Source organism: Gopherus flavomarginatus, chromosome 1 (genome assembly GCF_025201925.1).
Source record: "Gopherus flavomarginatus isolate rGopFla2 chromosome 1, rGopFla2.mat.asm, whole genome shotgun sequence".
Lineage (NCBI taxonomy): Eukaryota > Metazoa > Chordata > Testudines > Testudinidae > Gopherus > Gopherus flavomarginatus.
The window spans coordinates 113,620,140-113,643,577 of NC_066617.1; the positions used below are offsets into that span (position 1 = coordinate 113,620,140).

Genomic DNA, 23,438 nt, shown 5'->3' on the forward strand with positions numbered 1-23,438 from the left:
GTATTTTACTAATACGACACACAGCACAAAGTATAGGAGACAACTTTCTCTAAGGCAGAATGTAGTTTATATATACTATAGCTTTTAAACCATTACTCAAGTAAATCATACTTCCCCCTCCCCTAAAATTGAGCAATTTAATATTTGGGTTCACATTTAGTATCAATTTTTTTCATTTGATGAATACAAAAAGATGAATTTCTCATATACACTATTAAATACTTTATTATAATGGAGTAAGGAATGCAAGCTTAATGTTAAGCATTACTTTATTTTATGCTGCTTAGGGGTTATCTAATTATATTTCCTTGTTCTATAGAAAATGTTTAGTTCTCTCTGTGTTGGTGCATGATAACCACCATTTTATTTTGAACCCTGTGGGAGCTTACCTTGCCTAGACACCTGGTGCTCTGTGCCTCAAATTTACCCTCCTCTTGTGCCCCTGGAGGAATTCATGCCATACAACTGGTGTTTGAAACTAGAATTTTCTCAGGCTTATTAATAAACCAAGTCTGTTCAACCCCTCGCCCCCAGATCAGGGTTCTCACGTAGCCTTTGTTATCAGTGTTTCCTGCTAACTGTACTCGGGCTCTGTTCAGCTCCCACTGGGCAGTGAGTGATGTCATTCCCACTGTGGTTCTTTCCTAGGCAACAGCTCTTCTGTAATCTGCTGTGCAGACCCCCCCACCAGGAGTTCCACAGCCCCTCATCTCCTCTTGAGCAACAGGCCCTGCTTCTTATTTCCTGCCTTGTACATGACACACAAAACATGCATGCACGCACGCCCTACACTGCAAGCATGTCTGCATTGCCTGCAGGCAGTTATGACCCTTTCTTGGTAGAAGGATTAATATTTCACCTGCCAATCCAGGGATGAGGCCTGTGCACCCTATCACAATCCTTAGGGATCTTCTATACCAGTTCCCACCTATTCTTCCTCCAACTGTTACCTGGACTGAGACAAGCAGGTATTTTAGGATTTTCTTGGATGTTGCAGGAATCAAGAATTCCTTAACTCTTCTAAAAATGCCCCTGATTTTTGACATTTGGAGTACTTTGTAAATGGGTGTCTGGATGTGACGAGAAGCAAGAGAACTTAGGGAGGTTAAACAGTAGGAACTCAGCTCACTGAGATGACATAGGATCGGACCAGTGTACTGCTGGTGAAAACTTTTTGTTAACGAGTTGTCACCTTTTCTTGAGGCAGAGAGATTTTTAAGAATTAGGTTGGATTAAATACATTGAGTTTGTGCTGACAACTGCTATGTCTAGTGTTATCACAGCACAGGCACACTTCCAGTTATTTGCACTAAAGATGGAAAATAAAAAGCTTATCCACAGTACAAAATCTCCATTAACACAACATTTTAAAATTTATACCACTCTGGCTTGCTCTTTTAACGTGACTTTCCCTTGAAAAAATGCCATGACAACACCATCCTAAAAATAATCCAGAACCAGGTGTTAATTACTAAATGATAAAGTTAAAACATGTAATAAAAGGAATTCTACTTTATTATAGAGTAGAAAGCAATGATAAAATCATCAGGTTATTGCACAATAATTGCATAAGCATTCATTTGCACCAATTCCTGTATTTCAGGCAACAGACTCACCAGGTAGCATGTAATCTTAAAGGGCTTACCGCTCTCATTCAGCTAAAGGTTTCACATATGAGTAATCCCATTGACTTCACTGAAACAACCATGTGCTTAAACTAAGGACATGCTTAATTCCTCTATTAAACAAAACCCTGATGAACAGTAGAGCAGCAGACAATTTTTCCCAACAGCAGAACTTCCTTGGTGCATTTTAATGGCAAAGTGTCTTCTATCTCAGGCATGTAACAATTTCAACGCTAGCTCAGACCCATTATTAAAAGGCTTAATATCTTTCAAAACAATTCTTACCATTCTTGCATTCTTTTCTCAAGCTCCGGAAGCAAGAATTTACTGTGGAAGGCGTTGATTGATGAAATATTAGAAAAGATTTTATTGACCACCTCAGCTGGAAATGAACCCCTGTAAGCTTCCTCCAATAGTTTGCCATAGAATACCTGCAACACAGAAGGACTTAAAAGTTAACAGGCCAATGTGCATTTCTGTTATCTTTAAGTGGTACACAGTAGACAAACACCCCTTCCCCCACCCCCAAGCATTTCTAGATGGTTACTTTTGTAGCTCAACTGTGGGAGCATCCAAAATTACTGAACTATCATCGTCCCCCTTCCCCTCCCCTTCTTCAGGTATCAGCGGAACTCCCCACCTCAGTGTGCCCTCCAGGAGCCAGAGCAGCAGTGAAGCCCTGGGGAGTAAGGCACTTCCAGAATGCATTGGGTGCAAGTGATGTCATCATACTTTGCTTTCTTTCAGTTTGGACTACAGACACTCTTTCTATCTGCTGACTGGCCTTTCTTTCTGGCCTCCTTTCCAGTCCTCCATCCTATCTTCTTTTCTTTGCCTCTCTCTCTCAACACCCCCTTTCCCTTCCTATTTCCATACTCTTGTTAATTCATCCCCTTGATGCTCCCTTGTTGCCCCACACTCTCATATAAAACACTGAGCTCAGCATGATATTTTGCAGCTATCACCCTGAGCACTTTGCTTGTACATTGGATCCCCTTGTCCTTTTAGAATATGAGCGCTTTGGAGACAGGGGCTGTGCCTTTATGTGCGTTTTAAGACATCTAGCAGAACAGGGCTCTGATTCTGAATCTGCCTTTTGGTACTACAGCAGTAGAATTAAAAAAAAACTCACCACCTACAGAATCATAGAAATGTAGGCATGGAAGGGCTTATAAACATTACGTAAGTATTATGTTAACCAAATTTAGGGAAATAAGCTCACCGCCACCATTCTCTTTTCTTTTCATGATGCTGGTAGTTTTAGGTGCTACCTGTAAACTTCAGAATTTTGCCTGATATTCTGGAAAAACGTGAATGCAGAAATGCATCTAAAATTGGGATAGTGAAAATACTTCTACAACACCAGTTAAAAGAGACTAAAAGCATATTTGAATACCTTACTGTGATTTCTTGTGTCCCTAAAACAATGCTCTTATTTGCAAGAAAGGTCTATTTTCAACACAATGTGTTCATGTAAGACACCTATGTAAATCATTTCCCTCATATTCACGAGAACTAAAACTGATATGCCTAAGCAGTCTGACAGCTACTAGCTGTTTAATGTAGCAATTAGGACTTTTAAGACCTGATTTTGATTTATAAGCCCATGCACTAGACCAGGAAAATATCAACATGAAATAAAGATGAAGAACAAGGTTAGTTGACAAAGCAATGCATGATCAGAGATATTTAGGTATAGTCAGGGCCGATGCAAGGATATTTTGCACCCCAGGCAAAATTTTCACCTTGCGCTCCCTCTCCCCAGAGCATCACTTATTATAAACTTTCAAAAATGAATACTGCATTACGTGGCATTGTTCATTAGAATTAATACACATTCAGCTTGAAAATTTATTAATTTCATTATTTATTCTACATATTTAATCAAAATAAATGAATAACCTGACAGGGTGTGAGACTGGTTGGCTTTGGGCACGGGGGTGTGGCAGGGGTTGGCTGGAGGCAGGGGAGTGTGGGGCTGGTTGGCTTCAGGCAGGGGGTGTGGCAGGGGTTGGCTGGAGACAGGGGAGCGTGGCAGCGACTGGCTGGAGACAGGGGGTATAGGGCTGGCTGGCTGGCTTCAGCCAGGGTAGGGGATGCAGAGCTGGTTGGCGACGCGGTGTGGGGTTGGCTGGAGACAGGGGGTGTGGGACTGGCTTCGGGCATGGGGGTGCGGCAGGGGCTGGCTGGAGACAGGGATATAGGGCTGGCTGGAGGCAGAGTGGCTGGTACCAGGGCTGTTCTTAGATATTCTGGGGCCCTATGCAGCCCTCCTGCGGGGGTAGGTTGTGCTGCCCCAGGCCTCTGGGTGGGAAGCAGGGGGGCCCCAGGCCTCGGGGAGGGCAGGCCTCGAGGGGGCGGGGCTCGCTTGGGAGGCAGGGGGAACCATCCTCCCAGCATTCACCAGCGGTGCATCTGGGGCCAGGTCTCCCTACTTCCCCCCCACTGGTGAGCGCAGGTCAGGCCCTGCTGCAAACCTCAGGGAAGTGGGGCGGGACGGAGCAGGGGCAGGGGCCCTGGGGAAGAGCCAGAGCAGCAGGGAGCAGTGCAGTGCCCCCGGCAGCCAGAGGAGGAATGACATAATTTCCCAGCCTGCCGGCAGGAGCTAATCAAAACCACAGCACCCCCTAGTACAGCGGCAGGAAGAGGATTACATGTTCAGCTGGCACCGGGCGAGCATCCCAGACATTTTGGGCACCGCTTTTTGGCGGTCTCAAATATTGGTGCCCTAGGCGGTCGCCTAGTTTGCCCAGTGGTTGCCACCGGCCCTGGGTATAGTGGGTATATATGAGAAAGTAGGCAGGCTCAAAGAAAGATTTAGAGAACTGCAGATTGACATGTAATGACTAATATAGTTTGAAGCTGTTAAAAGTGCAAGCGCTCAATTCTTCCATCACAGAATAAGCATAACTACCATTCACTTTAATAGGAATCAGGCAGACCATGTGATGGAAGAATAGAGCGGAGAAGGTTTAAGATGGGATGCTTCTCTTCTAGATCACTGTTTGAAACCTGGCTAACATCAGTAGACACCAAAGTTCTACCAGAGACACTGTTCAGTGACTTAGTGCGCAGGTGATTACATCAAACACATACCACTATACATTGGCTTCCTTGTTGGCAGTTTCAGCAAAGGCCAAGAAATGAATGAGCAGAGAGAGGTGAAATTAGCCTCTCCTCCTTGTAGGCTGTCTCGCTGGTATGGAAGCTTGCACTTCTATTGCTCACACTGTGGTCTACGTAAACACAAGAATTCAGTTTCTATGTCCATCAGGGACCAGTATGTTTTGCAAACATTAAAATTATTTAAAAACAAAAACAAAAAAAATGAAGTAGTTGTTGCAAATGACTGCTTAGTTGAGAGAATTAGAAGAAGGCAAAAACCCACAATCCCTTAATGTGGTTTTTACAAACAGATAAAGCTCATGTGAACTGCAGTATAAGTAAGTAAAAGAATGAAGCATTTCTTAAAGCAAAATTCACCTTGTCTAAGAGGTCAAGTCGGCTGACGTAGGCTCTTTCTGTATGCAAAAGCTCATCGGCAATTTTGTGACGTTTCTGCTCATCTGTCTCCTGAAAAAAACAGAAGATTCTTTTTCTGAATAGTTCAGGGTAATTCAATTCACGTTCTACATTTAATTAGTAATTTTTTTTTTTTTCGCAAACACAAACTAATTCAAAATGACAATGTTCCCACAGGATTTAGCAGGAAGTAAAAATCAGGAGCAGAGCAGAACCAACATGTAACAGTTTTCCTGTTTGCGCAGATGGCTTTGTATTATTACTAGGTATTTGCCAAACCCTTCCATACTCCCCACTCCCAGATTCCTACCCAGTTGAACAACTAGTTAATGATAATTATCATTAACATTTCAGAGCTATATGAATTAACTCCTATCTTTTGCCAGATGAATTCAGCCCTTTTTTTGTTGTCGTTTCCAATATCGTTTAAACTGACTGTTCTTTGCACAACTTTGTTAATCAAAATTATTGCACAAACATTTTATATAGACAATCAGCCTATGGATTCCAGATGAAAGGTTAGCTGCAGTAAGAGTATTCACTAGGGCTGTGCAGGAAATGGATTTTCTGTTTCGTGGGAAATTCCACAATTCTGAATCCCCCCCTACTGAAATTCCAAAAAATAATATTCCAGATCGATAGAAACATTTTGTTCCAATTTCAATTTTTTAAAAAAAATTTTAAAACCAGAAAAGAATTGCAACGGAGTCATTCTGAAACAGAAAAACTGAAATGCTCCACTACAAAAAGCTTGAAACAGAACATTTAAACCTCAGGGGGAAAGAAATGAAAACAACATTTCCACACAACATTTTGATTTTGATGAAACGGCATTCTCCAACGGAAAAACGTTCCATAGGAAAATTTTTGAACAGTTCTACTATTCACTTGTGTGGCTGTTCACCTTATTCACATGGAGTGAAATCTCAGCCCAATTAAATCAATGGGAGTTGTGTTATTGGCTTCTCTGGGGTGACGATTTCATCCAAAGTATTGTTTCCACTACCTGGCTGTAAGAGTAAATCTTTTATTAAGAGGAAGGTTTGAATAAGTAATTTCTGGTGCAAATCTTCCAGCAAACAAACACACACACATGCTGCAGACATCTTTGCAAATGTTTGCAGAACACTGAAGTACATCGCTTTTATTCGATAGTCCGTTAGCGGCTCATTTTTTGTAGTATTCACCCAAGCTTTAATGCTATTACCATCCCTGTAAATGTTAGTATCTGCAAGTAACTGAAATACACTTCAGTCCTAAGCTTCAGGGCTGCCACCAATCATATTGCTGCATGCCAAAACTTCTCCCTTCAGACTTAAGTAGCTGCTTCGACAAGATAGTCTCCATTGAATCTGCTTACCCGTATAATGGCCACTGTATTACTAGAGCTTATAAAATAGCACTCCTACAGTCTACATGCACTCAGAAGCACTGCAGAGACCAGAAAAGCTTAAACTATAGGATGCTGTAGGTTAGTATCGGGGTGAAAGTAACTTAAATGACTTACTGGTATGCCAGACTCCTGAGCAGGGACATGGCCTCAACCAGAAGAGGTGAGGCCTTTCAAGATTTAAAGGCCCTGGAGCTCCAGCTGGGAGCCCCAGGGCCTTTAAATCACCCTGGAGCTACTAGGTGCAGAGGCGGCTGGGAACCCCAGGGCTCACAGGTGAATTAAAGGGCCCGGGGCTCTGGCTGCTGCAGAGCTCCGGCTGCTGCAGAGCTCTGGGCCCTTTAAATCACCATGGGAGCCCAGCTACTGGAGCTCCGGGGGCACTTTAAAGGGCGCGGGGCTCCCTGCAGTGGCCAGAGCACCAGGCCGTTTAAATCTCTGTCTGAGCCCAGCTGCCAGAGCTCCGGCAGTGCTTTAAAGGGCCCGGGGCTCGCCACAGTGGCTGGAGCCTTGGGCCCTTTAAATCAGTGCTGCAGAAGGCGGTCCAGTCCGGCACAGCATACTGGGTCTTGCCGGACTTTCACCTCTGGTAATAATTTACAGATAAAGTCTTACATTTGGACTTCAGAGGCTACAAAGATTCTTGTTTTTTCTGCAAAAATTATTTCGCATCCCCCAAAAAATAAAATATCCCAGCAGTTTCCCCAAGTGTGCGTGAAGAACCATTTCACTACATATTTTCAGGGGACTATTTTAAGTCCACATTATTTGCATATTTGTATGCATTACAGAACCTAGTTAAAGGAAAAAGCATGCAGCTAAAAGAACAGACTTGTTAAAATAATGTAACTGCGATATTGCCAAGCAGCATTAAAAGCATCGTGAGTTAGGGTCCTCAAATGTGGGAGATTAAAAAAAACTCCTACCATTTTTAAGCCAAATACATTTTAAAAAAAGTTCGCCATCTGCTTTTTGCCCTTTTAAGGGGAAGCTTCCCACAACCAAAGGGTGAGAGCATTTCAGGTCCAAAATTTAACCTGAAACATACACAAAACATGAACAACAAGGAGTCCTTGTGGCACCTTAGAGCCTAACAAATTTATCTGGGCATAAGCTTTCGTGGGCTAAAACCCACTTCATCGGATGCATGGAGTGAAAAATACAATAAGCAAAATGTATATTATAGCACATGAAAAGATGAGAGTTGCCTTACCAAGTCGGAGGTCAGTGCTAACGAGGCAAATTCAATTAAGGTGGAAGTGGCCTATTCTCAACAGTTGAAAAGGACTCCTTGTTGTCTTTGCTGATGCAGACTAACATGGCTACTACTCTAAAACCTGTCACCACACAAACATGTGCATGAATTTCCACTCTGAGCCATCTCCTAACCCCTAGGGTGGAGAAGCTGCCATTCTATCCTCTTTGGTCCTCCGCTGGATCACCACCCTGCTCTCCCCCCAGTTCCATTTCCTTCACTATCCCACTGACTTCTGTCTCCTGTCCCCATATTTTCCCTCTTTTTCCCCTTCATATTTTCCCCACAGTTACCTTCTCTTCCTTTGAAGCCTTATTAGTCTCTTCCTGAACTTTTTCATTTTCCCATCTCGTTTAGTCTTCTTCTACCTCTTATGTTCCTCTGAACCACCTTAGCCTTCCTCTTGCACCCCACATTCTCCTCTCCAGTCTCTTCTCTGGACCCTGTGGTAAATGGACGCCCAATTTCCCCCTCCCCTCATCTTCTCCTGCTCCCACATTGCCCGCTCTCCACTAAATATGCTCCTGAATCCTACGTCTCCTCTGTTTCCTGCTGCACCTTTCTTCTCTGTGCCCATCAGGGCTGGTCTACATGGGGAAATTTACCATCCTAATTATATCATTTGCTTTTATGCTGCTTTGGAAATGGTATAAGGTAAACTAGACAAAGGTGCTCTTATTCCAGAATGGGAGTGTCCATGTAGGGAGTTATACTGCTGTAACTATAGCAGTATAATTTACCAGAATCATGTTAGTAAATTTGCTCACGTAGACAAGCCCTCAAACTCCAACCACACCTTCTCCTAGTCTCCCACTCTATACCCCGATTAAGTTATTCTCAGCCTTCTGCTGCCACTGCCATCCCCATGCACGTCCTCACTCTCCTCTGCTCCCCAGATTCTCCTTCTCCTCATAGTGTCCTGACTAGTCCCCCAACCACAAAAGTCTAAACAAGGCATATTTTGTAAAAAACAAAACAGAACAAAAAACCCAACATTTTCTGACTATGATCAGTATTGTGGCAAATTTCTAATGATTTATAATTAGATTTCTTTTAGTTGTATACAAAAAGCTTACAATTTTATATAACAAAAATGGAACATACAAATAAGAAAAGAAAGATATATAATGTACTGAGCCACAGCATGCTTTCTTGGTTAAGCAAAACTATCTACTGACCTCAGTAAAGAGGTCTGCTTAAAAAAAATGGATGGCTTGATATAGCTCCAGGAAATCATCTATTACATGAAATATCACAAAGGAACATAAGAAAAAGAAGTATTCTCTATTATACACAAAATATTAATATTAAATGAAAACTATAAGATTCCAAAATATTGATTAACAAGGTGTTGCGGAGAGGGGGTGCGGGCTCTGGGAAGGAGTTTGGGTGTGAGAGAGGACTCTGGGCTGAGGCAGGGGGTTGGGATACAGGAGAGGGTTTGGGGTGAGGGGTCCTGGCGGTGCTTACCATGGCTCCTGGGAAGCGGCCACCAGGTCCCTGCAGCCCCTAGATGAAAGGGAGGCTCCATGTGCTGCCCTCACGCCCACAGGCACCTCCCCTGCAGCTCCTATTGGTTGCTGTTCCCAGCCAATATGAAGCTGCAGAGCTGGGCCTCGGGGCGGGAGCAGCACACAGAGCCTCCTTGGCTGACCATGCATCTAGGGGCTGCAGGGACCTGGCAGTGCTTCCGAGAGCCACACTGAGCTAGGGCAGGCAGGGAACCTGCCTTAGCCCTGTGCCTCTGCTGCACGACCAACTGGACTTTTAACGACCTGGTTGGTGGTGGCAACCAGAGCCACCAGGGTGGGTCCCTTTTTGACCAGGAGTTCCGGTCAAAAACTGGATGCCTGGCAACCCTATGCTGCTATGAGTTACCTGTTCCAACCAGTAATTTGGAATAGATAACTTTTGTGTTCAGTCTTTCAACAAACGGTTTTTTCAAAATATTTAACCACCCAGACGAGCTTGGGTGAAACCTTTCCTGTTTCACCCAACTCAACTGACAAAACCTATGCATCAGAAAGGATTGTAAATAACTAATCAATTTACAGATGAAGTCTAAAATTATGCATTCTATGTGGTCTGGGTACACATTTCTTACTACAAAGTTATTAGTGTTACTCCTCCTCAGAATCATTTCACGGTGATACAAAATGAAAAAACAAATAGTTTGCATTTAAGTTATTGCCTGAACTGAGACATTAAGCCATGATGAGAAAAAAGTCTGCAGAGATTAAAAACAAACTTCCATACTTAAAATATTAGCAGTATGTAGACATTTTTCATAATCCTGCAATAGATTTACACATCCTGTGAATTTACATCAAACTTTTTCTATGAACTACATCCTAATTTATTTGAGGCAGTTTCCACTGAAATTTGCAGATCGAAGTAAACTAATATCAATCTCTTACCAACAAAGCTTTTCCAGTTGTGCCAGCAAACATGAAGAGGGTATGGGAATATAGAATATGATTCTTTCCTTTCCAGATTGAGTCCTTGCCTCAAGAGAATTTACAATCTAATACAACAACTGACATACGAAGGGTGGAGAGAAAAAATACAAAGTATGTATCACCACTACTGCCAAACTCTTGTTCAAAAATCATTAGTTGGACCCCAAAAATGACGAGTGACCTAAAAGCAATGAAATTTAAAAATATAATTCATTTGAAGTTCCTTTTTATTTGACTTCTGTTTGAGCATTTAAGTCACATGGACTCTACATTTTCAAGCTTTTCTCTGTGATCAAGTGGGCTAGAAATTTAATTTAAATTAAGACTGATGGTCTCATGCAATCTCTTGGTTCCAGCAGCGAGGGCTTTAAAGCCAACACCATATATTATGAGTCTTGAGATAAAATCATGAGAGCTGGCATCATCATCTTATTTATAAGTACATCTCTCTCTTCAGCTTCCCCTCAAGCTGCCAAATATTACCCACATAAGTGTATTGTATATCTATTCACCTTCAAGAAAGGGCACAGATTTCATTACCCCTGAAGATAGGACAGCACTAGTTAAGATACCGCTGTCACCCCTATAAAAAATGCTAAAGGGATGAAATTTTGAGTATCCTTCCCAGGGAAATGCAGCAACAATCACACTCTGACTTCTGCCCCTTCAGGGAAGACAAAGCCTGGGGCATAGAGATAAAGGAGAGCTGTTTTCTCTCTCAAAAATGTGGCAAAAGGCGTGTCCTTTTCCGGCAGAAAGTTCATCTTACAAGAAATTCTCCCTCTCTCTTCACAGACCCACAGACCAAAAGCACCACATCACATCTGCAGCATGAACTCTGGGATACTTAAGTGTGTCTACAATATTGCAGCCTGCAGCACTGCCACTAAAAGAACATGTCAAACAAATGTTATATTTACTGAAAATATACAATTGATTTTCAACTCTCTAGAACACAATCATTTATATTCTGATTTTCCATTACATTCAAAATGTGTAGTCAGACACTTTTTGGAGAGGTGTCTTCAGTTAGTTCTAATGGAACACTTCTCCCAGAATGTTCTCTCATACAGCTGTGGCATTCTTGTACTATTCAGCCTTCCGGTGTATAAAAAAAAATCCTATTACAGAAGGTATTGCTGTAGCAGGACTGGCAATTTTCTTAAGATCTTCTCTTTAAAGGTCTTTTGTCATGCGTTATTTGCAGTTCTTGATTTTTTCTTACATCCCGTAAAGTGTTTAAAACTCAACAAGTTCCATACAGGATTTTTTTGCAGCAATAACAGAACAACCCTTTGCCAAGTCTAGTCACAATTTTGTCTGGACCCCTTTACAACCTGTAATTCCATAATGCCTCAGTCAGATCTACCTGCTATAGAACTGAGAAAAGGAACAGGGAAGTGCATTCAGAATTAGCTCTCAATTATGAGCTCTGGCTTCACATTACTCCCCAGCCTCAAACTCACCTCCATCCTTGAAGCAATGGATCAAATCTACTTATCTTCTTAAGATACATAAATTCAGAAAGAAAGGATATTTCCCTCCCCTCCTTCCCTTTTCTTGAATTTTAGGACTGTTTCAAAGCATTAAACTGGTGGCCAAGGAATAGAGCTGGTAGTCTACACAGTGGTTCTCTAGCTTTTAGTACCGCTGCTCCATTGCCTCATCTTAAAACTTGGTGATTAGACACACCCTTTTTTTTTTTTTTTGTATTTGACACTAGATTCAAGGAGGACACAAGAGTGTGAACATTTCGGTGACTTTAAATGTCTACAGTTTAATTATACACACTGATCTAATCTAGGTTTTTAAAACTATAATTTGATTATATGGATTTTTGGCATGTTCAGACACAGTAAGATTTTAGTGAGAAGAGTGGGCCCATTACAAACTGCATAGTTGTATAATATTTGGTTGAATATCTGCTAGTTTCCAAGTGTAAACAATTTCTGTGGTTAGTTTTCACAGAAATCACTGCTTAAAACTCAGCCTTAAAGTGATAACTAGGAGAAAACAGAACCAGTATTTTCATAGCTTTATCACTGACTTCTTTGTACTCTCTAACAGAAATCTAGAATTCCTGGTTTATTGGATTTGAAAACTTGGTCTTCAGAGTGAGTTTATTTGAAAATTCTACGATTTTTTTTTTTAAGATGAAATACCTAAGGTTGGAATGGAGTCAACTGTTACCAATATCAGATTTCAACTCCAATTGGTATTTGGAGATTCATGTCCAACTCCAGGAAAGTATTCATCAAAATGGAAATACAATCCAGAAAAAATGAGTTAATATTTGGTCTCAATAGAATTTTGATCACTTTTCCTCTTAAAAAAAATTAAAAGTCTGATAACATCTCTAAATCTGGAAACATCTCAGTAACTCTTTTCTGTGTGGCATCTCCAAAGACAGATCATTTTTTATAAATCCCCTGATTTTCTCTCTTTCATATCTAGTATATCTGTATTCCTAGTTTGAAGTGTTAGGTTCTTTGCATTCAATTTGCCTAATATGTCCATCAGGTAAATCAGTTAAATGCGGTCAAGAAGCCCCCCTTACAAACGTAATCTGCAAGGTCCGTTTTCCCAAGGGGGAAATTCTCATTTTATCAATCAATTTAAAGATGTGTTGTAACATTTTCCCACATGACAACCACCTGACTTTACTGTGAATGGAATGTAGTCAGAACTCATCTCACCACATTATACTAAAAAACGTGTTCACTGCCCAGGATTTTATTATATTATTTTAAGAACAATGTTGAGGGCTTCATGTATTTCAGGGTGCAACCTCTTTGATGCCAAAGCTTGGCGATGAATCATCCAGTTTCCACATTGCTGCTGTTGCCACTTGCTTTACCCATGGCTGAAACCCCAATAGTTTCTCCAGTTATAGCTGCTGCCCCATCCATGCACAGCCCCATCACACATAGCCCAGTTAAGACCTTCATCCATCATGAGTATTTCCTCACTGGTTCTTCAGGTCGGGGTTTCTTTGCAAAATAAAAAGTCCTTCATCTATTGTACTTGCTTTTATAAATCTCAGATAACACAGAAGTTGAGCCATGTTAGCTACGTCTGTGGCTGATCAAGCTGCAGTGCAAATATTGACTCTTCTTAAATTTGTTCTATCAACTGATCCTGGATGTTTTCTGCAAGGTCATAAATGCACCAATGGAAGGTGTTATTTGATAAAGAAATGGTTTTTCAGTGTCATGGCTGCTTGTTTCCCAAATCAGAATTCTACATGTCTATTATTTCTGGAAGGAGACGGGTCCTGCAAATGGTGTGTGCTTGTTTGCTTTTTGTAATCTGCCTGGCCACAAGATGCCTCTGAGGATTTTCCTCTTTAGACATGATTTGGGGGGGAGGGAAGAGCAGAGGGAAGGATGCTTTAATTCTTCTAGTTTCTGAAGGAAAAATCATGGCTTTTGTTCACGAATTCCAGGTGTTGGTTTCTAAATGCTCTTAGCGTCATACTTTCAGTTATTAACATTTGAAAATAAATGACACACTGTAACTGCAGATGTTCTGCAGTAATACTGCAACATGAATATCCAGATCTAATGTAATATCATTGTGTTATCTACTTTTCTTCCTCTTCTGTTTAACTTTATTAAAATCACCTTCTTTGGTCAAAGATATGCTACATGTAGGCTTAGCACATGGCAAAAATCATTCCATTATCAAGACAAGACACACCTGTCTCTACCTCAGTCTCCTTGCCTTATCTGCTGGCACTGGTGCTGGGAGCCTTTCAATATGTTTATACTTCACGCAGCAGTCCCCCAGTCCGAGTAGACACATTTGGCTGGTGACAGAGTTGCCAATTTTGGCTGGCTGTATTCCTGGAGGTTTCATCACATGATATAATCTTTAACTGAAAATTAGTCTTTAATTCCTGGAGACTCCAGGATAGTCCTGGAGGGTTGGCAACTCTAGCCAGCAGGGCTCACACTACTGTTCTGAAAACAGCTGTGTAAACATTGTGGCTTAGGCTGTGAGGTCGGGCTTTGAAGCGCAGAGAGGAGGATGGGCTTCAGGGCCTGGAGCTCCAGCCCAAGCCTCAACTGTCTAGACAGCTATTTTTAGAGTGCTAGCGTAAGGCCCACTAGTCCAAGTCTCTAGCCCTGAGCTGAGGCGGTGGGGGGAGAGGGAGGGGAGGACGGATGGTTGTTTTGATGTAGAGTCCATGGGCACTACAGACATACCTTCTGTACTATATACTCCAGCAAGGGGCTCTCAGCTGAGAGCCCACCCTTGCAGTGGAGTACACAGAGGCTGCCCCAGTCCCAACAGCAGCATTATTGAGAGTACAATTTAATTGTGTCCTAATTAGGAACAAAAACAGCCATATAGATTAAAATTTGTTCCCAAACACTTGTGGCTCACGCATGAGCTCTTCATGGCTCCCCAAGGGAACCACAGTACAGAGTTTGGGAACCACTGTATTATGTTAAGAAAAATATCTACTGCTATTGATAATTGTTAGACTGCATTTACACTGTCCTGTTATATTTTTTTTTTTTGCTATCAATTTAGGATGTTATGCAAAAATAAAATTTCACATGCATTTCTCTTCCATACTCATTCACAACATCATTTGCTTCTGCAGTTTCTTGAAGATGGTAACAAATATCTGCACCCAGGACAGAATGAAGGTCTTGTTCATATTGCAAACGAATATATAGTTCAGAAACAGCTGCCATCTCTAATGTAATATACTGGGTGTTGAATATTCCAGGGCTGGTATTACTGTTCTAGATTTTAACCATTCTGACTTTTGTGTCTGCTTCTTTATTCTTCTAGCATCAAAGGATAAAGCATCCAGCCTTAACTGGTTCAAATATTATACCTATTCTTTTTGGTCAGTTAGGCCAGATAACATCTGTTTGTTATCCACGAGGCCAAGAGCAGACACAGATGGGATTGCTCTCGTTAGCATTTTCCTCAGGCTTTTGCCCAGTTCCTTCCTGTATTTTATGTTCCAGCAGCCTCACATTTCTGCCTTTTCCTGTACATACTGCTAACACCTGTTGCATAATTTGGATTCCCATTCTGTATTGCCTAAGGAGTGTCTAGTGTATTGTACTGGACTAGACATGCACATAAAAAGAAACAGGCATCACAGAACAGGAAGCAAAGAAATATAATAGAAGGTGTGGCAGGGCAAAGGTACCTTGGATTCCTATCAGATCTATGCAGAGATGGGATCCTAACACTCTTCATCAGCAACAAGTATAACCTCCCATTCACTGGCTAAGATATTCAACTCTGCACATGTGAAAGTTTACTATGCACTGTTTATCCTGCACACACACAGGATCACCTCCTATGCAAAATTAAATGCTCAGTGATATGCGGTTTCTTCCATAAGTGAAAACCCAAAAGAAAATATGCAAGACAAAATCTGTGGGAACAAAATACACATCAGGGATAAAAAAAGCAGTACAAAATCATGAACGCCTACACTCACAAACTGCTAAAATACATTATCCTATAGGAAACTGACAGGTAGGGAGAGACACACATGGTGGGTGGGGGAGTGTGAGAGACATACACATTGAGCATTGCTAATTCTGTCTGACAGGCCCTACGTTACCAGAGATTGTCTTTTACTTCAAGTATTAGTGGGCTGTGCTTTCAAGACCAAGAGCTGGGTTCTATTCTTCTCTTCCCTCTGAAGTTCCAAGTGACTCTGGTGTGCAGCAAAGCAGCAGTCACACAAATCTAGCTGGCCATGGTTTTGTTACAATACAGTGCCTCATGTACTACATAGTCATCTGAATTTTGAAACAGGATATGATTTTTTTTTTGCAGTTCTATTTTCCAAGACCAATTCACTTTCACCCACTCATTTCCTCTTAACAACAACAAAAGAAGCCTCTACTAGGAAATCTCAGATTCATCCCCAGTGTAATTCCACTGACTTCAATGGGATTTCAACAAGGGATAAATGTATTTCTTCATCCCTTATGTCTAGCTGGGACATCCCAGTGGCTTCCCATTGTCTTGCTAGATCCATTCAGAGGGTTATACTTGAGCTAAGCTCTCACAAGCCAGTTCTGTCTCCAGATACCTTGATGCTGCTGTGTTAGTGTGTGTTTTTTTGCCACTCCAATCATTTGTTCCTCCACCCTCTCTCATGGCACAAACAACATGACTAGACATGCAAGTTCAGGTCAGTTACAGTCTTTTCCAAAAATATCCAAAAAGGGTTGCCAAATTTTGCATATTCAAGATCTTTGAGGAGTCCCAGTTTTGGTGCACTAGGACATCATAATGTCACTGCACAGCACACAACCTGGGTCTATTTCCACAGGTTAAAAGTATTCAGCATTTTCAAAAGTGCCTCATTAAAAGGCTAATCTATTGTTGAAAGGTTTTTGGTTTTATTTGATTTTATTTATTTGCAGAGCTGGTCACATTTTTTCAAAGTTTAAAAAAATAAATCGGGGGGAAAAATAAAAACATCTTCCTTTTTGAATAGTTCTATAAAACTTCTTTTTTTTTTTAATATGAAACACCTGGAAAAAAAACACAGGAACAGTTATATGCAAGGAAAAAATACAGAATGTAATTTTACCTTTGCTTCTACATGCTCATCTTCCTTACTGAGTTCCTCATTCTGTTTTTCCTCTACATTAGTATTAGTTTCTACAGTTTCATTTTCAGATGGGAACAGTGTGTCCCTGCCTGGAGTCCTGCAGCAGTCAAGAGTTTGTCCTGTGCAGATCATTGTAGCTTGCAGTGATTCTGTAGTAGTGCTTTCTTGTTCCCCATTTACTAAGTTACTGTTGACTGCAATATCTGAAGCTGGAGTGGATGTATTGGTGCTATGTTCCAGTAATTTATTGTCATTGCATTCCATCTGGCTTTGTGCTACTACTCCATTGGCCGTGTGTTTCTGTACAACCTGAGTTTGATCTGTATTATTTCCCTGCTTTTGTAGTGGGTGTTGGGAGATGAGTTTTGGCTGAGGTGATGCTGACTCATATCTTCCTTGAGATTTAGCAACCTTTACAACAGAGGATTCTTTCTTCAAATCACTAGGACTTGAGGGACTAAAAGGTTAAAAAAGAAAAAGAAAAAAAAAGTTAAGGGAATCATTAGAAAAGTGTTTTATTTTAGCATGGCATTTATATTGCACAACTTTAAATTTCTTCAAAGGTATTTTTTATTTGCTAATATTAGAAATGTTCAGTTATGCAGAACATGTCTAATATAGGCCTTCCATGATGTAATGCCATACTTAATTCAACAAGTCACAAGGGCAACAGTACACATCTTTCTAGAAATTAAAATGGTGTCCATTATCTGTCTGTTAATAAACAACTTATGACACTCTTCACTAGTAGAACTCAAAAGAACATTACAAAGGTGGCCAGTATTGTTATCCCCATTGTACAGACAGGGAAACGGAGACACATAGGTGAAGTGACTTGTCCAAGGTCACTCAGCAAGCCAGAAGCAGAGCTGGACAAATCCCAGTCCAATGCTCTGTCCATGTCTACACTTAAGTGTGCAAGAAACATTCTTTTAATTTTTCCCTATTCCTTTCTTTATCAGAATATAGTAAAAGCTTTATATTCTTAATCTAGCTCCACATACTTATCGCAGGTCAGTCAATCTATTTAGTGCTACCCTTTCAGATCCTTGTCACTATCAAGAAAAAAGCTTTCTTTCTCTTCGGGCCTCATCAGTTCAAGTCAGTCCCAAATATTCATCTGTTCCTGGTATGTACCCCAAATTTTATCTTCCTGCGGTATTCTTTCATGGTTCCAACTCTGGGCTACTGTTAATATTAAAGATACTCGATAAAATAAAGTTATATTGCTCTATTGTAAAATCACTGGGATGAAAAGGAATACTTGCATGTTGATGTTTTACTTAAAATTCATATTTACCAAAAAGAAAATTTTTTTAGAATTGTGGTGACAAAACTATTTTGTATAAAGTGATAAATAATGCAGTTTTCCTACTGCACTGTTTGTAATATGTGAAGACCATTAATTTAGAAGGGTTAGAAACATTAGGTTTACTACCAAATAACTCTTCCTTAAAATAATGATTACAACCATAGTCTGGACTCTACAGGTTTATTGGTGGTTTGAAGAATGCATTTCATTTGGATTTTGGTTTTCTGTGTTTGCTTTTTTTTTTTTGCAGCATGTAAACAAATAAAAATTGCTTTGCAATTTGTTTTGTGACAATTATACCCTTTTAAAAACTCAGTGAAATGCATATTATGCTACATTCATTTATAAAAATAGTTAACTTCCTATAGATTCATTTTGGTTTTTTTATGCCTATTATATATTACCTTGCTCCATATAGTTAAGAATCATTCTAAATATTCCCCATTTCTATTAGCTTTTGTGCTGCGCAAGCTAACAAAAACCTATTACTGTAATTCACATTCACAATTTACTACTACACAGTTTGGGTATACTAAGACAAAAGATTGGCAGAGGCTATCAGTCTTCCTGCTTTAAAGCAGCAACACATTGCCAACTGAGGATATGAAAAAAATTCTCTTTTCACAACCCACAATAACACCACAGAACTGGGTAGGTGTATTATGGAGGCTTTTTCTCAAAAGAGGATTAGCCTTGCTCTAGAAATCAGGTACAGGCTAGTGTGTGCAATTAAACACTAGATAGTTCGATCAATTATCTCTTCATGTAAGACAATTCCACTGTTTATAAGTAAAAGTGAACAAACATTGTAAATAGGGAATAATAGGGTTTAGCATAATATCTATAGTCCCCTTGGGTCTCAAAATAGTACAGACTTCTCAAAACCTTTCAGACATCCCCAAAAATGGAACCAACTGACCACCTCCTGAGGAGGACAGCTATCAAAGCATACTACCTGCTCAATTCCCAGTCAGGAGACCCTGATATTAGAAGGTAGTTAGAAAGTTCCCTGGCTTTTTTTCCAGCATCAAGGAGATGCATGAGATCATCTCAGATCTCTCTTAAGAAGATAAAACCTTGGAAAAAAGCTGGAAGGGGTGGAAGTCCTATGGCTACGTTTGGATTTCTTTTATTTCCCTCCTTAACAAAAAATGAAGCAGTTCAGTTTGAAGGATGGGTGAAAATTCATCATGTGGAATAACGAGAGTCAGTTAACCCATCCTGTATCAAGCAGCTCCATCATGACATTTCCCCTCTCTTGTTAAACAGTCCTCATAGTATGTCACTGCCAGACTGGATAACTATTAAAGCAGATGGAAGAGTAAGAGTAGCTTTCCTAAGGATACCAGACTGTTAAAAGAATTCTGAGGCTGATACTTTAGGAGAATTATAAAATGGAAAACAAAAAGGAAATTGTGGGTGGGCACTAAACTGAAAGAATTCTTGTAAATCCTCCAATACTATATTTCCCCTTTCCCTATTCACAGCTGTCACAGCAGTGTAGCAGTGAGATGAGATCTCGAGTAGGTTAGAGGCTCCTTTTCCTTTCACAGATCAAGCTCATCATCCCTGTGATAGTCTTGGTCTTCCAGTAAAAGTCTCTTCTTGCAGCACTGGACTACTCCTATCTTAGGATACATTCCACTGCCTGGAAGCCAAATTCTGCCCTCTGATGCATGTGTGCACATTGGCCCTAAATTAGTAGACTGGCAAGGCATAATAAATCATACATTCGTGTACAAAATGTTCCTTCAGAATGCTGATGTCCTTGAGATACTGGAAGGCCAATGCCATATATACCCACTACACAACTCTCGCTGCTCCTAGAATTGGCCCAGTCTGAGGTTTTACAGCTTTCTGAAAGATCACCGTATAATATTTAGGACCATTTATCCAATTGTTTAAACAAAGAGCTACCTGGGGTTTGTTTTTATTTGATATGTCTCCTTTTAAGATGAAGATAACACCAGAGATTATGTTCACTTAAAATTTATTCCTTCTTCTGATGGTAGTTATTCCAGTTTTTTTCTTTTAAATTTATGTTCGCACACATCATATCTTGAGTAGAGGAACTGACCTTTCATGTGTATAGAGAACTATGGAAACCTCCTGGGACATGGATATAAAAAGTTTGTTATAGTACATCGCTACCTCAATATAACGCCACCCAATATAACAGGAACTTGGATATAAAGTGGGAAAGCAGTGCTGGGAGGGGGTGGGAGGGCTGCGCACTCCGGTGGATCAAAGCAAGTTCAGTATAACACGGTTTCACCTCTAATGCGGTAAGATTTTTTGGCTCCCAAGGACAGTGTTATATCAAAGTAGAGGTGTATTATAAATATGTTTCTTCTCACTGCCTCAAAAAGCATGTTTGAGCATTTAGTCCCTTCATGCATATTTTGATTGAAAAAAATGTGAACAATAAATGTTATCACAGCGGATATTTTTCAGTGTTCTAAATATCTGCTTGCATGTTTGTAAAATGAAGAACAGCAGCAATGTCCTAATTCACTACAACCAGAAAGTGAAATGGACCATAAACAGATAAGTGAAGGTGACCCATTTAGTTTTCCTGTTTATGCGGAATGATGTAAGAAAGGGTAAACCAGCATGAAAAGTCAAAAGGAAAAGATCTCAAATGATTCCACTAATAACATGATATTTATTATTAAATACAAAAGAAATTAAGGTTACCTGAACAATTTCATTTTAAATGTTTATTCCAAACCATGAACATTTTTCAGAATGTTTTAATCATGCAAACTATTTACTTCACTTCAGATTGTGCTTGAGAAACTAACCTTGAAAAAAAGTGTATATTCCAAGGCCTAAAAAAAGTTTCTATTATTAATTATTAATATTCTAAATCAACATTTACAAGTATTAGGCAGACCACCACAAGTTAGATTTGTTTAAACACATTTTTCCTTTTAACAAAATACTGCAATTAGACAATATATTGTAAAGCAGGAAGCACTGTGTTGCAGCTAATCCTGGGGAGATATCAGATAGTTGTCATAGGCATTACTCAGTTCCCATTTATATCCGTAGCAAGACTGCCATTGACTTCAGTGAGAGCAATACTGGAGTCCATACTGTCACAACACATGCCATTCATTTACACCATACATTATAGCTCATTAATCTACACACAGTGTTGTTAAAAGAATTAGGACATGTTGTCCTTTACCCTTACTTTTAAAAGAAAGCAAGTGACGTACCCGCCTCCTTCAAAACGACTGATGAGATCTGACACCTTGCTGGGTTTTTCCTTTGACACACAAGAAACAGAGGTAGGTGTGACTTCCTCCATTCTTGGTTGTGCAGTAGGTAAAGCTTTCCGTGTAGGGGTTTGGTGTGTGATGGATAAAAATGAATTCTGCAGATGCACTGGCTTTGGAGGCACTAAGAAAAAAAATGGAAAAAAAAATCCACACCACACACATTAGCTGTTACTTTGTATTGCTAAAACGAAGACAGATAGACCAACCGACAGAAACAGATACCAGGAGCATTAAGAAAAGTTCCTTGAGTTCACCTAAATGTAATTGTTCTCTTACCAATTCATACTAGAGTTCAACATTTACTGTATGCAGTCAGACATCCAGTTAGTTATTGGACAGAAGCCAGTCAAAGTGCTACTTTAAAAATCTAATCAAGTTGCTTTATAGAGTCTACTGCAGTCAAATGGACAGCAGTTTTGATCCTCATAACCATCAGTTTTACCCCAAATACGAACTAGTATAATTCCAAGATATAGCTGTGATGAAGGGCACAGGAATTATTCCAGTCACCCTTCCCCAGCACGGGCTAAAAAAGGCTCCGAACAAAACTTTGGTGCTCAATCTCTCTCACTCACATCCACCAACTGATATCAGAAGGGCTTTGCTTCAGGAAAGCTTCGGTTTTGGTTGTCCAGTATCAAAAGACATTGCCCTGAGCACTAAAGCTAAAGTCTATGAGCTCTTGTATTGGCGTGAACAGGTGCAGCTGCATTTACTTCACTGGACCTGTGCCCTTTTGCAGAGGCTGACAATATGGTCCTATATATAAACTAATGTAGATTTATACAAACTTTTATAAATAGCCACCCTTTGAAATACACAATATCAAGCAAAATAGAAATAATGACTTGGATATGAATAAAAATCCAGCAAGTCCCTCCCTTTGATCACATCCTTTCCGTAACACCCCAAAAGGGATAAGCTTTGCAGCACATCTAGAAAGTTGGGGTGGGGCCGGGGGGGAGAAATCAGGCATTGGCAGACCCAGACGGGTAAGTGAGCTCCCAAGTCATGGGTTCCTAGAGGAAAATGCCCTGCTACCACCTCCCTTGTTTATAGCAATGGAACTACAGGTCACTAACCAACAGCAGCAGTATGGTATGGCATAGAAGAGAACAGTGAGAACAGACAGCTTGCTAATTATAAAGCAACTGTTGTACAGTTTCTTAATCTAAAATGAGCCAACATGGATCCTTTTGCTTTCTAGAATTTTCCTCAAATCCTAGGGCTTTTCAGTCTCCACCTCAGCATTACCAGCTCTACAATGAAGTTTAGCCTCCTTCCCCCCACCAAAATAGTTAGTGATATTTGCTTACTGTGTCCAGAATGCTTTCATTCCCTTTCCCTCATCCCTTATCTCTACAATAGCCAAGTGTTTCTGGAATTCTTAGTAATCAACTCTGGTTTTATAGAGCCATAGCCAAGAGGCAGCAGGCCAGGCTGCATGAGAAGCACTGCCCTTCAGAGTCACAGCTACTGGCTGCTTTCAAACTAATCTTATCCCTATCTGAAACCATCACCCACCACATCTGAGTGTCAAGTATCAGAGGGGTAGCCATGTTAGTCTGGATCTGTAAAAGCAGCAAAGAATCCTGTGGCACCTTATAGACTAACAGTCGTTTTGGAGCATGAGCTTTCGTGGGTGAATACCCACTTCGTCAGATGCATTCACCCACGAAAGCTCATGCTCCAAAACGTCTGTTAGTCTATAAGGTCCCACAGGATTCTTTGCTGCTTTTACACATCTGAGTGGCAGAGCTTCCACTGTGGCCTGACACTGCTTCCTGCGATCATTTCAGAGCAGCAAACCAGCTTCTGCATGGCAAAGACAGGGGCGGGGGAGGGGAAATCACATGTAACAGCCCCCCCAAAATGAATTGTGGGTAGAAGGAACAACATGAGAAGTGGAAAAGGAAAAAGTTACACACACACACACACACACACACACACACACACACACACACACACACACACACTTTTTCAC

General features: G+C 40.6%; 1 protein-coding gene across 7 annotated transcripts in view; it reads right to left on the reverse strand.

The window, feature by feature from the left end:
- Window positions 1-23,438, reverse strand: part of FGD4 (FYVE, RhoGEF and PH domain containing 4) — a 217,671-nt gene that overhangs the window by 41,394 nt on the left and 152,839 nt on the right. For 6 of the 7 annotated variants that reach the window (XM_050918294.1, XM_050918313.1, XM_050918332.1 and 3 more), the window contains 4 exons: window positions 21,392-21,575; window positions 16,835-17,312; window positions 5,109-5,198; window positions 1,911-2,056 (listed from right to left, as the gene is read on the reverse strand). In XM_050918294.1, coding sequence (XP_050774251.1) covers window positions 1,911-2,056; window positions 5,109-5,198; window positions 16,835-17,312; window positions 21,392-21,483 — 806 coding nt within the window. In that variant the 5' untranslated portion in view covers window positions 21,484-21,575. Of the gene's footprint in view, window positions 1-859; window positions 943-1,910; window positions 2,057-5,108; window positions 5,199-16,834; window positions 17,313-21,391; window positions 21,576-23,438 lie in introns of those variants that run through there. The other variant, XM_050918350.1, reaches the window with a different exon arrangement.